The 15,434-nt window shown below is 42.8% G+C and overlaps 1 protein-coding gene across 1 annotated transcript; it reads right to left on the reverse strand.

Moving 5' to 3' along the window:
* Nucleotides 1-11,581: 11,581 nt before the first annotated feature.
* On the reverse strand, nucleotides 11,582-14,320 carry LOC145348039 (uncharacterized). The gene is made up of 2 exons (XM_080196161.1): nucleotides 14,302-14,320; nucleotides 11,582-13,387 (listed from the first exon to the last, which is right to left on the reverse strand). The coding sequence occupies exon 2, from the start codon at nucleotides 13,322-13,324 to the stop codon at nucleotides 12,293-12,295; it is 1,032 nt and encodes a 343-aa protein (XP_080052287.1). The 5' UTR covers nucleotides 13,325-13,387; nucleotides 14,302-14,320; the 3' UTR covers nucleotides 11,582-12,292.
* Nucleotides 14,321-15,434: the final 1,114 nt, after the last annotated feature.

Consider the following 15,434-nt stretch of genomic DNA (forward strand, 5'->3'; position numbering starts at 1 on the left):
CTGAGATTGATTGAAGTATATCAGATCCTGAATGGTATTGACAAGGTGGACATTGAAAGGATGACTCATCTTGTGTGGGTGAGTCCAGAACTAGGGGGAACTGTTTTAAAATAGGGGCCATGCTTATTGGAGAGCTATGAGGTGCTTTTGTTCTCAGAATGTTAAGTGACTTTGGAACTCTTTGCCTCAATGCACATCACTGAATATTTTAAGACAGAGATAGATATATTCTTGCTAGGCAAGTGAATCTAAGGATATCTGTCATAAGTGGGAGTGTGCCATTCAGTGGAACATATCAACTATGATCTTAATGAATGGTGGGCAGGTAAAGTGGCTGAATCTCCTACTTCTGCTCCTATTTCATATGTTCATATCTTGTTAGTTTAATAGCAAAATTTTTCAAAAATACCTCTTCCTCAAACAAGCTTTTTTACAATGTTGGGATCAGTGTCTATTTAACAACCTAATCACCCTTCACCAGCACAGATCAGACGTTGTTGGATGCCTTGTGTATTCAGAAACACCCAGGGTTAAACCCAGCAGCTCCACTTCCATCAGCACGCCAGTTCAAACTGATACAAACTTACACTGGAGAACAAGAATGAACTTCCACATTTAAAAGCCATTCCAGTACAAACTAGCTCTTCATGGGTCTGTTTATATTTCTGGACTAGGGCCTGTGAGCAACAGCTTAAAAACAAATCAACACTGTGGTTGCTAAAAATCTGAAATTAAATGAGGGAATGCTGGAATATTCAACAGGTCAGGCAGCATCTTGGGGACAGAGAAACAAAATTAATACTGACAAATATCTCGCAATGACTGCATTTCCCACAATCCTTTCAATGCTCCCTGGCAGTTCTGATTCAGCATCTGAGAACCGAACTCGGTGCGGTAGCACAGTGGTTAGCACTGCTGCTTCACAGCTCCAGGGACCTGGGTTCAAATTGCGGCTTGGGTCACTGTCTGTGTGGAGTTTGCACATTCTCCCTGTGGCTGTGTGGGTTTCCTACGGGTGCTCTGGTTTCCTCCCAGATTTGGTTAGGTGTAAAGATTCACATTCTAATCTGTAAACTATCTGTGCTGTATATGCTCTGTCTGAGGCCAGAACTCTCCATTCACCTGAAGAAGAGGGAAACCCCTCGAAAGCTAGTGAGTTTATGATCAAATAAATCGGTTGGACTAAAACCTGGTGTTGTCAGACTTTTTACTGTGTTCCTCCCACAGTCCAAAGATGTGCGGGTTAGGTTGATTGGCCATGTTAAAGTTGCCCCTTAGTGTCCCAGGATGCATAGGTTAGAAGGATTAGTGGGTAAATATGTAGGGATATGGGGATAGGGCCTGGGTGGGATTGTGATTGGTGCAAACTCGATGCGCCACTTTCTGCACTGTAGAATTCTATAACTCGAAGTCACTGAGGCCCCGCCCTGCTTCCTGGAGCCACTCCAATGCGCATGCTCCGCGCCGACAGCCGGACACAGGGAAAGCGGGGCATCTGCGCCTGCGCAGTATAGCCCTTCCAATGTAGCTAGACCGACTTCTCTCGCGCGATGTTATCTGGGTAGGACCGCTCGCCATTACTTCCTGTTGAGCTAGGGGCCATTCGGTGCTTTATGCCTGACATCATTTTAGAAACAACTGTCTGCTGCAGCGGAAGGTTTGTCTGGGTGAATTAATTTTAAAAAAGATCAAAGAGTCTCTTCCTCACACCTGTTTCTCTGTTTTGTGATTAAAGTGATGAAACGCCACCCTCTGCTGGCAGATGCACGTTACTGCACAAGTGAATGGGAAATCATTGGGGATTCAATGACAGGGAGGGCCACCATCATTCCTGTACCAAAGAAAACCAGTAAGAAGTCTCACAACGCCATGTTAAAATCCAACAGGTTTATTTGGTAGCAAAAGCCACTAACTTTCAGGCCTCTGACCCTTCGTCAGGTGAGTGAAGTTGTGTTTACCCCAGTTCAACGCCAGCTTCTCCACATGCCTTAATGATGACCATCCAGAGACTCTGACATCCATTATGAAGTGCTTTGAAATGTTAGTATGGCACGTAGCAACTCTGATCTCCCAGACTGCCTAAATCCACTACAGTTCATCTAACACCCAACAGGTCCACGGGAGATGCCAGGCACTCAACCCTGGAAGACCTGGAATACAAAAACACTTATGTCAGACTCCTACTACAGCTCAGCCTTCAACACCATTTTCCCAACAAAACTCATCTCCAAATTCTGTGGCTTAGGGCCCAGTTCCTCCCTCTGCAACTGGATCCTAGATTTCCTAACCCACAGACCACAGTCAGTGAGGATAAATAATAACACCTCCTCCACGATTATCCTTAACACTGGTGTCCCACAAGGCTGTGTCCACAACCCCCTACTAAACTCCCTGTATACTTGTTGCTGCCAAATTCCACTCCAACTCCATCTTCAAGTTTGTTGATGACACCGCTGTAGTGGGTCGGATCTCAAATGATGATACGGAGTACAGGAAGGAGATAGAAAATATGGTGAAATGGTGCAATTACAACAATCGCTTCCTCAATATCAGTAAAATAAAGGAGATAGCCATTAAACTTCAGGAAATGTCGTAGAAGACATGACATTCCCCTGTCTACATCAAAAGTGATGAAATGGATATGGTTGACAGCTTCAATTTTTCAAATGTTCAGATCATCAACAATCTGTCCTGGTTCCTCCATGCCAACACTATAGTTAAGAAAGCCAGAAATGCATCTACTTTCTCAGAAGGCTAAGGAAATTCAGCATGTTCACTGCAACTGTCACCAATTGTTACAAATGCACCACAGAAAGATCCTTTCTGGATGCATCACAATTTGGTATGGCCCCAGTCCTGACCAAGACCACAAGAAACCACAAAGAGTTGTGAACATCATAACAATCTATTGCACAAACCAGCCTCTCATCCATTGACTCCAGCCACACTTTCTGCTGCCTCAGGAAATCAATAATCAAAGGCTCCATGCACCCATGCACCCACTCTCTTCCACTTTCTTCCAGCAGGAAAAAGATATAAAAGTCTGAAAAGACATGCCAAATAACTCAAGAAAAGCTTTTTCCCTGCAGCCAACAAACTTTTGAATGATCCTATCATATATTAAGACTATCGGTAACTGCTCTATAGTCTTCATTCTATCCTTTCCGTCTCCCCTATGTACTCAATGAATGGTATGTTTTTGTCTGTATAGCGGGCAAGAAACAATTTTTCACTGTATTCCAATACATGTGACCAAAATAAATCAAATCGTTCCTGGGAAATAGCATTCTGATGATTTACAGTTCAAGGTATCTCACAAATCTGGGGGTGTGGAGAAGGAGTTGAGGGTCTGGAAACGGTTGAATGTTCCAGGGAAACTGCTTCAGGAGCTGGGGAGTTGATTCAGGAGATGGGGAAGGGATTCAGAGGGATTGAAAGAGGTCCAGCAGGTGGACAAGGTTTCCAGGGCAGAGAAATTATTTCATCGGATGAGGAAGTAGTTAAGGGTGGGGAAAGGATTCAGTGGGTGAAGGATTCTTCAGTAGAAAGAGAAGGGTTAATGTATGCGTGGAAAAACCTATTGGGTGGAGAGGTGCTTCAGTGTTTTGGGATGGGTTTTATTGGTGGGGAAAGAGGTTCAGAGGAAGGGGTTTTCTTAATCAGAATGGGATCAACAGAGTGCCAAGATATTCAGAGTGTGTACAGGGGAGGAGAATCAGTGGAGGGAAAAGTTTCAGATGAGGGAAGGGCGATCCAGAGGTAGGGATGGAGAACTGAATACTTATCTCAAATCTGATGTTTTGGAAAAAATTCTCTTCCATCTGAAGTTACTGATTAAAATCCAACCAGGACCTCACTGGGAAGCAATGTCAGTGGACAAATAATAAAGTTAGTGGGGAGAGAGAGATTTAATCTCATTGTTTCTGAGTTCCTTTCTCTTGATAGATTGAGACAAAGAGATGGCAATGTGGGAATGGGCACAAAAGGTTTAGATAGCAAAAAGAGGGATAACGAAGACAAGATGGGGTTAGAAAATGGAAACAAACAGTGGAACCAATTGGAGAAAAATGACAGGAGAGAAAAAAGTGAGAGAGAGAAAGAGAGACAGACAAAGAAAGAGAGACAGAGAGACATAGACAGAGTGAGGGAGACAGACAGAGAGAGAGGGAGACAGACAGAGAGAGAGAGAGACAGACAGAGAAAGAGAGAGACAGAGAGACAGACAGATAGATGGAGAGCCAGAGACAGACAGGGGGAAGAATAAAGATGAGAGGAATACAGACATTGAGTAAATAGATAAAATGAGTGTGTTTGACAGAGAGGGGGTTACATGTTACGCTGAACCCCCTCTCTCTCACACACACTCATTTTTTCTATTTAGTCAATGCTTGTTGTCCTCTCATCTTTATGACATTTGGTTTATCTCCCATTCTCTTTGTGTTTCTACCTCTGCCAGATCACTGTCTCCACATTTCTCCCAGTCCCATTTCTGTAAACATGTCATTATATTTCACATTACACTATCATATCCACACTACTCTTTACCTATGGATTCTCAATGACTCTCTGTGATTCTCAATCCACAATCTTCTGGGTCATCTTTTTTCCCTTTATTTTTGTCAGTCAATCTTCACTGAGGCAGTTTTGTCATTTTACTCAATTTATTTGAAACAGATCATTCCATCTCCAACAACACTCAGCAGCTCAACACCATGTCAGAAAAAGCATCTTGCAAAATCATTACCCCATTCACCACCTTAAATATTCACTCCCATCACCAATGTGGACCATTCATTAGATGCACTGCAGCAACTCACCAAGGTGTCTTCAACAACACTGTCTGAATCTGTGAAATTTGCCACCTAGTAGGGTAGGGGCAGCAGACCTACTGGGAAATATAACTTGAAAGTTCTCCTCCAAGCCACACACAATCCTGACATATCCTCACTCCTACACCATCACTGGGTGAAAAACTGGGATCTCCTTTCCTGGCAGCACTCTAGGTGTCCCTGAACCACATGGACTGCAGCCGTTCAGTCAGGCAGCTTACCACAATTTTCTCAAATAACAAATTGGGATGGAAAATCAATGCTGCCAGATGCTAGAAGCATTCAAATCCCATAAAACATTTAAAAATCAAAGTTGCAACATTTGGCAAACAATTTTTGCTGGTCCATTTCTCCATGAATGATGTAGTGTCTCTGGAGGGCAGAGGTCCCAGCCCATCAAAAATCAAACTAATGAGGTTATTCTATAAAAAACCTCACAGTGGAAGAGAAGCTGAGAGAGATAAATACGTAAATAAATATATCATGAGAAAATGTATAGCACCAGTTTCCAAGCAGATTTCAACTACTCCCCACATAAAATGCAATTAAGAGATGAGAAAGGGGGAAGTGAAATGAAACATCGAACATCTGTTCAGAAGTCATTTCTTAGTCAGTACGTAAGAAATAATTTGTAACAGATTTATAATTGGAAATGAATACTAGCTGGTAAGGAGGGGAGTCTGAAGTCAGTGCCCATCAGAACACAATAAGGTTTCCAGAATATACTATGGTTTCAAGGAGTATTGGTAAAGACATTAGTAAGGAAAAAAAAATTAATTAATAGGGAAAAGTGGTTTTGAGAGAATGACGATGGAAATCATAAAGGAATATTGGTAACATTTTAATGTACAAAGTTGAACTTAAATTCTAATTAGGTTCATTTGAGACCTTAACCATTTGAGCAACAGGAGTCAATTTGGTGAAATAACTCAGTAAATCTTTAACCCATTGTACCTACTTATACCTATTAATGCAGGGCAGGACATGTCTAGTGTATTATGGCTCTCGCTTTCTGGTTCATAGAATCATAGAAACCCTACAGTGCAGGAAGAGCCCATTTGGCCCATCGAGTCTGCACTGCCCACAATCTCAACCAGGCCCTACCCTCATAGCCCTACATATTTTACTCACTAATCCCTCTAACCTACACATCTCAGGGCACCAAGGGGCAATTTTAGCATGGCCAATCAACCTAACTCGCACATCTTTGGGCTGTGGGAGGAAACCAGAGCACCTGGAGGAAACCCACGCAGACACCAGGAGAATGTGCAAACTCCACACAGACAGTGACCCAAGCCAGGAATCGAACCCAGGTCCCTGGAGCTGTGAAGCAGCAGTGCTAACCACTGTGCTACCGTGCCGCCCCACTATGTTCAGCTATGGGCACAGGTTGGCACTCAGGTTTGGCCAGAATATTACTGCCCTGCTCACTATGAGAATCAGAGCAGGTAAGGGGCAGACATTGGAAAAATTTGTTGACCTCAGGTGGGATTTTATGGTTTTGGGATGATTAATTATTACTTATGTTTTCTTCTGGATACATTCAGTAACTGTCAGACTTACGATTTATATTGATCTGTTGGGTACTTTACTTTTTTATATTCCTTCCTAATTTAAATGTGAAGTTTCACTTTGCCTTCCTTGTTTAACTTCTTCCCTGTCCTCATTCTCTGCTTTACCATCAGTGTATTTAGTCTCTGCTTTTAAAGTCTCCTATGATGACCATCATGTGGATATTACTCATTTCATAACTTTGCTGACACATTTTCCTCAAATTCTGTTCCACTGTTTGGTGTTTGGAAGAATGGCATCTATCATGTTATGTAACCTGACTGGGAACCATTGTCATCATTAAATATTTTTACAATTTAATCTCTCCTACACTCTGGCTATCACAGAACTTCCCTTTTGATTGTCCTCCTCCCACTGGTTTAAAATCTTTTCCACTTCCCATCTTTCTTCAGTTCTGCTGAAAGGTCATCTCAAGCTGAAACATTAACTCTGTTTCTCTCCACAGATGCTGCCTGTCTTGTTGGTTATATCCACCATTTGCTATCTCACTCTCTCTCGCAATGACCAAAGGAGTGCTGCACTGTCAGAGCTACCATCTTCATAGCAGTTAAACCAAGTGAATGTATAAGATCCCAGAACACTAAGTTGCAAAAAAGCAGGGGATTTGTCCCTAATATCTTGGTCAATATGGATCCACAATCATCACCACAGAAACAAATTAACTGCTCGATATCAGATAAAGAACAAAGAATATTATAGCACTGGAGCAAGCCCTTGGGCCCTCCAAGCTTGCACCAACCAGACTGCCTGTCTGAGCTAAAACCCCCTACCCTTCTGGGGACCATATCCCTCTATTCCCATCCTATTCATGTAATTGTCAAGACACCCCTTAAAAACCACTATCATATCTGCCTCCACTGGCAGCAAGTTCCAGGCACCCACTACCCTCTGCCTCGTACATCTCCTTTAAACTTTACCCCTCACAGCTTAAACCTATGCCCCTTAGTAATTGACTCTTCCAGCCGGGGAAAAGGGTTCTGACTTTCCATTCTGTCCATGTCCTCAATCTTGTAGACTTCTATCAGATCACCCCTTAACCTCTATCATTCCAGTGAGAACAAACCAAGTTTCTTCAAACTCTCCCCATAGCTGATATCTTCCATACCAGGTAGCAGCCTAGTAAGTCTTTTCTATACCCTCTCCAAAGCCTCCACATCCTTCTGGTAGTGTGGTGACCAGAACTGAACACTATATAACTAACGTTCTATAAATCTGCAACATGACTTGCCAATCTTTGCCAACTGATGAAGGCAAGCACGTGGTATGCATTCTTGACTACCTTCTCCACTTGCATTGCTTCTTTCAGTGACCTGTGTACCTGTACACCCAGATCCCTCTGCCTATCAATACTCCTAACAGTTCTGCCATTTATTGTATATTTCCCATCTGTATTAGACCTGATCTCACATTTGTCCGGAAAATATCTGAAAAATATTTGGAACCAGAAAATCTAAATTAATTGATGAAGTGCATCATCCCACAGTGGCACTGACCAATATATCGTGTACATGACTCTTACTGTAGGCTCCTGAGTGTTTCAGTGAATAGGAATACACCATGCTAACAAAACAGGTAACTTAAGTTAGTTTTTAAGAAAGTGAATTTAAGTGGAAACATCAAGCACTGTCAAAACTGCTCATTACTCCAGGGGCAGCGTGGTGGTTAGCATTGCTGCCTCACGGCACGAGGGACCTAGGTTTTATTACAGCCTCGGGTCACTGCCTTTGTGGAGTTTGCACATTCTTCCCGTGTCTGCTTGGGTTTCCTCCCACAGTCCAAAGATGTGCAGGTTAGGTTGATTGGCCATCCTGAATTGTCCCTAGCGTCAGGGGATTAACATGGGAAATGAGGGTTACAGGAATAAGGTGTGGGTGGGATTGTGGTCAGTACAGACTTGATGGGCCAAATGGCCTCCTTCTCTACTGTAGGGATTCTATCATTCTTCTATCTGTCATTCTGAAAAGATAACACACAACTTATCTCCAAAACTAACAGTGTCCTTGTGGAAGTTATGTTCCAGCTGTACAGAGCTTTGTTTAGACCCTATCTGAAGAACTGTGTTCAGTTCTGGGCACTACACCATAGGAAGAATATGTTAGACTTGAGGGAATGCAGTGTAGTGTCACCAAAAAAGTTCCTGGGGCTAAATGGGTTAAATTATGAAGACAGGTTGCACTGACTGAGCTTGTATTTCCTTGAATGCAGAAAATTAAGGGCCAATTCAATTGAGGTGTTTAAAATGATTAAAACAAATTAAAAGAGTAGTTTGAGAGAAACTATTCCTCTAGTGGGAGAGCCCAGAACAAGGGGACAGAGTATTAAAATTAGAGCTAGGCTGTTCAAGGGTTATGTCAGCAAACACTTCTTCACAAAAAGGGGACTGGAAATCTGGAACTCTCTCCCCAAAAAAATCTGCTGAATCTGGGGGTCAATTGAATGTTTCAAAACTGAGATTATTATGTTTATTGCTAGACAACGGGATTAAGGGTTACAGAACCAAAGCAGATAGATAGAGTTCAGATACGGATCACCCATGATCTAATATTGAATAATGTCACAAGCTCAAGGGATGACTCCAATTCCTACACTCATTAAGTTCTTCTCGTCTGGCTTCTCCAATCTCATCTCCAAGAAAAATTGGTCTACGTCATCCTCTTCGGCCTTCTGCTGAGCTTCTGATCCCATACCCTCACAATCACAAAGATCACCTACATCCCCCTCTGTAACATTGCCCATTTTCAACACCCACACCCACCCTGCATTAGTCCATCTGCTATTGAAATCCTCGTCCATGCTGTTGTTGCTTCTTTACTAGGTTGGACCATTCCAATTGTGATGATACTAACCATAAACCATAGAAAATACTGTGTCTTTAAGAAATGTACTTTAGTCATGTTTCTGTGCAGGATGTTTCTAGCAGTCCATTCTGTTCATCAAGCAGTAAGGATACTTCAGTTACAAGCAATAAAAAAATTAACTTCACAAAGTAAATCAAAGAAAAAGGTTTAATGAAGAGACTTTATTGCACCAACTCTTGGGGCCACGCCCTGGGCCACACAAGCGCCTCACAATTCCCATTTGCCTTCTATTTATACCAAGTCCGCTGGTCAGCTGACCACCACATAATTTTGCCTTTGGTTACATCATCTACCAGGTCAGCTGATCCTCACAGCATGTTACCATTGGTTACATTTATCATCAGTTACATGATGACACTTTCCACTTTATCGGTGCAATTCTGTCCACAACCGGTATCTTGTATTGCTATTGCAGCAACACAATTGCTTCTAACTGCAGGAATATTAATTTTAATCTGAACTAATGCTGCTCTGCTGTCTTGGTGTTCCCCGAGGATTTAGCAGAGTAGAGTTTGATTGGGATGGTTGACAGGTATGGTCATGGGATGGGTGAAGCTAGGCTTACGCAGATAATTCCAGCTTAGGTGGTTTTTATTAGATGTTTTTTGAGTTGAGAGAAAGCACTATCTTTTTGTCTCTGAATTCTGGAGACTGGGAGCTGCCAGGGACTAGGTTTACTTCTCTGAAGTTTTGAGGTTATGTACTTCTCTGAAACTTTATCTGGATTTCTGAAGAGAAGTCAAAAAGCTGAAAATCTAGCATCACATAAGCATCTTTGGTTTCTGTGCTAACTGGTTTAACAGAAGGAACTTATGTTAATATTGCTGAATTAGAACAATTGAGATAGCTAGCTGTTAAGAATTATATTTGTCATATTTAAGTCTTTTAATTGGTATAAGTTATGTTAATTCTTTTTGTTATATTCCGTGTTCTTAAATAAACTTTGTTTGACAAAAACTTCAAGTGGGTCACTTAAATCATACCTGGAGTGAAACTAATTCCAAAATCAAACGTAAAAGTTGGGGACTACGCTAATTTCATAAAATACCTTGGAGTTTCTGGCTTGGACCTTAACACCAATGTTCACCTGTCCAGCTTCCCATCTTCCATCCTCCAGAAACGTCAGATCAGCGAAATCTCTACAGTATCTATCCTAACTCACAAACAGACCAGCCCTATGCTCACTGACCTACATTGGTTACCCAGTCCCCAGTGCCTCCAATTTAAAATTCTCACTGTAAGTGATTTCTAAGTTGGTTTAATAGTTAAATTGTAATCTCTATTATTGTTTGTACGAGACTTAGTTGGAAAAATGGGACTTTTTGGATAATTTTAGAAAGTTAATGAAAGAAAAGCTTAACACAGTTAGGAACATGATTGCACTTTAGCTAGGTGCACAGTCTGTTTTAGTGTAAGTCATGTTCAGTCTCGTAGCTCACTGGTCTCAATCTCTAACCCACTTGTGGAGATTGACAGCTAGTTCACACTCCTGAGTCTCCCCAATCTGGCTCGCAATGAAACCTTACAGAATCTCTCTTTCTAACCCCTGAATAACCATCACACCATTTCAGAGTCAGGCTATTACTGATTTATCAGTGGCTCTCACTGTTGCCAGATAAGTTTGATTGCCTTTTTTCACATCTTTCCCTTAGATTCCACCTAGCCTTGGTATCTCAGACAGGAATACAACGGGACTTCTGGACACTGATCCTTCATCTGACTTTGGACAACTGTCTAGTCATTCAGCCAGACTCTACAAGACTATGATGCTCTGTCTCAGGGACCTCATCCAAGTTTCGACAAGGTTCCCTTGATTGAGCAGTTTGAGCTGAATCTGACTTTTTGACGCAGATGCATATAGATTGATTATGTATTAACAATTTCACAAAAATGCAGTCTTTCCGATTATATTTCTGGTCATACCACTTCATTAATTATATCTGAATCAAAGTTTGATTATTACTTTTACAATCATCTGTTTCATTGATGACTTTGAGGGCAGCATGGTAGCACAGTGGTTAGCACTGCTGCTTCACAGCTCCAGGGTACTGGGTTCGATTCCCGGCTCAGGTCACTGTCTGTGTGGAGTTTGCACATTCTCCTCGTGTCTGCGTGAGTTTCCTCCAGGTGCTCCGGTTTCCTCCCACAACCCAAAGATGTGTGGGTTAGGTTGATGGGCCATCCTAAAATTGCCCCTTAGTGTCCTGAGATGAGTAGGTTAGAGTAGTTAGTGGATAAATATGAAGGGATCTGGGGGTGGGGCCTGGGTGGGATTGTGGTTGGTTCAGACTTGATGGGCCAAATGGCCTCTTTCTGCACTGCAGGATTTCTATGATTCTAGGATTGCTGCTTAATTCAATAATGACACAAATATGTGTCATTATATGGGATATAAAATGGCTCCCTTTGCCATGTTAGTGTTAAAATAGCTCCCTTTGTTATATGTTAGTGTTAAAATGGCTCTCTACCAGATCTCAGTGTTAAAGTAGCTCCCTCTGCCATGTGTTAGTGTTAAAATGGCTTCCTTAGCCTTCTGATTACTGAAGTGGAAATTGTATAAAAATATTAAGTTGAACTAAAATCTAACAACTGAGGCCTGCATACACGTCATACTGGAAAGGTTTGTTTCCTGTGTGGATTCACTGATGTGCCGGGAGGTCTGATAATTGTGTGAAGGTTTTTGTACAGAACTCCCAGCAAATAGAGTTTCTCCTATTTGTGAGACTTTTGAAGTTCCAGGAGGTACACTGACTTGTGTGAAAGACTTGTTACACACCTTAACCTGAATGGATTCTCTATATCTTGGACCTTCTGGTGTATCAGAAAATTGGAGGAGTGGGTGAAAGCCTTGTCGTCACCACAAATTTTGCTCCTGAAGAGTTTCTCCATTGTGTGAATCCTTTGGTGTCCCAGTAGGGTCAACAATGCAAGGGAAGCTTCAGTACAAGCCTCACACCTGAATGGTTAATCCCCAATGAATGCTCTGATGGAGCAGGAGTTTGCAAGACCACAAGAAGGATTTGTCACAACATTTCACTTGAACGGCTTTCTGTCCATGTGAACCTTTTGATGTCTCAAGAGGCTCGAAGATGTCCCAAAAGCTTTATCACAAACTAAACACTTGAAGGGTTTCTCCCCTGTGTGGATCTTGTGATGGAGTAGGAGATTTGATGACCTTGAGAACGATTTCTTGCACACCTCACACGTGAATGGTTTCTCCCCTGTATGAATGCGTTGGTGAACACGGAGATGTGATGACTGCGAAAATGATTTGTCACAGATCTCACATATAAATGGTTTTTCCCCTGTATGAATCCTCTGATGGAGCAGGAGTTTTGAGAACTCCGAGAAGGATTTATCACAAACCTCACATGTGAATGGTTTCTCACCAGTGTGAATGCGTTGGTGTGTGTGGAGGTTTGATGACTGTGAGAATGATTTGTCACACACCTCACAAGTGAACGGTTTCTCCCCAGTATGAATGCGTTGGTGTACGCGGAGTGCTGCAGAATCTAAGAATGATTTGTTGCACACTTCACACATGAATGGCTTTGTCCCTCTATGCCCTGTCTGATGGACCAGCAGTCTTGAAAAATTTGTGAAGGCTTTGTCACACAACTCACACTTGAACAACTTCTCTCCACTGTGAATGTGTCGGTGTCGCACAAGTGTCGATGACTGTGAAAATGATTTGTCACACACCTCACATTGGAATGGCTTTTCTCCTGTGTGGATGCGTTGGTGTCTGCGGAATGTTGATAAGTCTGAGAAACATTTGTGACACACTTCGCATGTGAATGGTTTCTCTCCTGTGTGAATGCGTCGGTGTCTGCAGAGTGTGGATGAGTCTGAGAATGATTTGTCACACACTTCACACATAAATGGTTTCTCCCCTGTGTGAATCCTCTGGTGTGTCAAGAGACTGAAGGACTGAGTGAAAGCCATCTCACAAAACTGACATCTGAATGGTTTCTCCCCCGTGTGAATCATCTGGTGTCTCAGGAGACTTGTAGATGTCATGAAGCCTTTATCACACACTGCACACTTGAAGGGTTTTTCTTCCATGTCGCTGTCCTTGTGTTAACAGTGGTTTGAAAAGATATACCTTGCTCTGGAACAGTCTCTCATCTGCAGGAATGAGTCAGAAGAACATAAGAACTAGGAGCAGGAGTTGGCAATTCAGCTCCTTGAGCCTGCTTCTCTATTTATGGTTGATCGCATGTCCATCTTTCTACTCACTCCCCTTAATCCTTCATCCCACAACTCATTAAAAACCAATCTGTCTCCTTCTTAAATTTGTTTAATGTTCTAAAATCCACAGCACTTTCTGTTTTAAATTTGCCACCCATTAGCCTAAAACTATTGACCTCATTTTAGAATGCCCAAAACAGGAAATATCTGCTCCACATCTATCTTGTCAATCACCTTTAGCATCTTATATAGCATCTCATGAAGGCCCACCTTCACAACCTTGCCCCGGACTCTGTTTAAACCACCATCAGTCTCAGCCTATGGTCAGCTGGGATATGGTGACTTTACCTTTTACATATACCAGTAGTACATCACGCCCAACCTTCTCTAAGTTGAGCAATGTTGTGAAGAGACTGGATGTCTTCTCACAAGTTGTTCATTGGTTAATGGTCAGAATCTGCTGCATCTATCCTCCCTGAATTATTTGTATACTACTGTGCAATCCTTCTGTAAAACAGGAAAAGGAAACATGATTTCCTTCAACTTTCTCTCCGCCTTTGCTGAAGGGGCTGACTCCTCAGTTACAGACTGTTCCACAGTGAGTGCCAGTCTGCTATTCCCCTGTGAGGGGATGAAATATAAGTCTTTTTCCTCACTTCAATGTGACACACCATCTGTGTCCAGCAGGAACGCTAGATAGTGACCGGGAGCAGACAATCCAGAGAGTGCAGTGAAACATTATCAACATCAGGATTGTTTCCACCACAACCTCATTCCAGACATATTCAGCCCTGAACATTAGTGTGGATATGATGCAATGTAATTATTATAAATTCTGCTCCTTCACTCACCATCTCCTGACTTGGTTTTCAGTCCCTACAGGAAGTGAAGCAGCTGTGAAAGAGGAAGAGGAGAGAATGGGCAAAGTAGGTGGGCTCTCTGATTGGCTGTGAGAGACGTCGATCTAACACAAACACCGCCCACAAGGGACAACTCACAGAAGTGGGCGGGGCTTCGCTGACACCCTGTCTGCCTAATTCTGCGCAGCCGCTTTCCAGACAGTGTCAACCTGGTATCTCCGGGCCTGCGCAGTGAGGAGCGGCAGTATGGAATGAAAGCCAGCCCGCGGTGCCTGATGGGAGTTGTTGGCTCCCAGCGTTCGGGAGTTGGAATGTGAGGAAGCGCGAGCCTCGAGCGGCTGAACCGAATTGAAAAGCAGAGACTGACCCTTGGTAGGAACCAGAGTGATGGCGGTGGGAAGATTCACCATTGCAGGAGATTCTCTGTGTACAACTGAAGAGGAGAAAGTCACACGACTCACTGCAAACCCACTAAGTGACAGGAGGAGGATGATGTGGTTGGCCATGTCAAAAGTCCGTAGAAGTCTCAAAACACCAGGTTAAAGTCCAATAGGTTTATTTAGTAGCAAACACCACCAGCTTTCAGAGCGCTGCCCCTTCGTCAGGTAAGTGGGAGTTCTGTTCACAAACAGGGCATATAAAGACACAAACTCAATTTACAAAATAATTGTTGGAATGCAAGTCTTTACAGATAATCAAGTCTTAATGTGAGTGGAGAGGTTAGAGATGTGTATTATCTCCAGACAGTACAGTGAGATTTTGCAAACCCAGGCAAGTCATGGGGGTTACAGATAGTGTGACATGAACCCAAGATCCCGGTTGAGGCCGTCCTCGTGTGTGCGAAACTTGGCTATCAGTCTCTGCTCAGCAACTCTGCGCTGTTGTGTGTCGTGAAGGCCGCCTTGGAGAATCTTACCCGAAGATCAGAGGCTGAATGCCCATGACCGCTAAAGTGTTTGCCAACAGGAAGGGAACAGACTTGTCTGGTGATTGTTGAGGGGTATTCGTTCATCTGTTGTCGTAGCGTCTGCATGGTCTCCCCAATGTATCATGCTTTCCTGCAGCATATCAAGTAGATAACGGCCAGGTTGCAACTGTATGTACCACATACCTGGTGGATGATG

This window comes from Carcharhinus amblyrhynchos, chromosome 9, assembly GCF_965287045.1.
Source record: "Carcharhinus amblyrhynchos chromosome 9, sCarAmb.v2.hapA, whole genome shotgun sequence".
Classification (NCBI taxonomy): domain Eukaryota; kingdom Metazoa; phylum Chordata; class Chondrichthyes; order Carcharhiniformes; family Carcharhinidae; genus Carcharhinus; species Carcharhinus amblyrhynchos.

Bases quoted from the DNA above. Each gene is read 5' to 3' on its own strand.
- LOC145348039 (XM_080196161.1), bottom strand. From the start codon at position 13,324: ATGGAAGAAAAACCCTTCAAGTGTGCAGTGTGTGATAAAGGCTTCATG.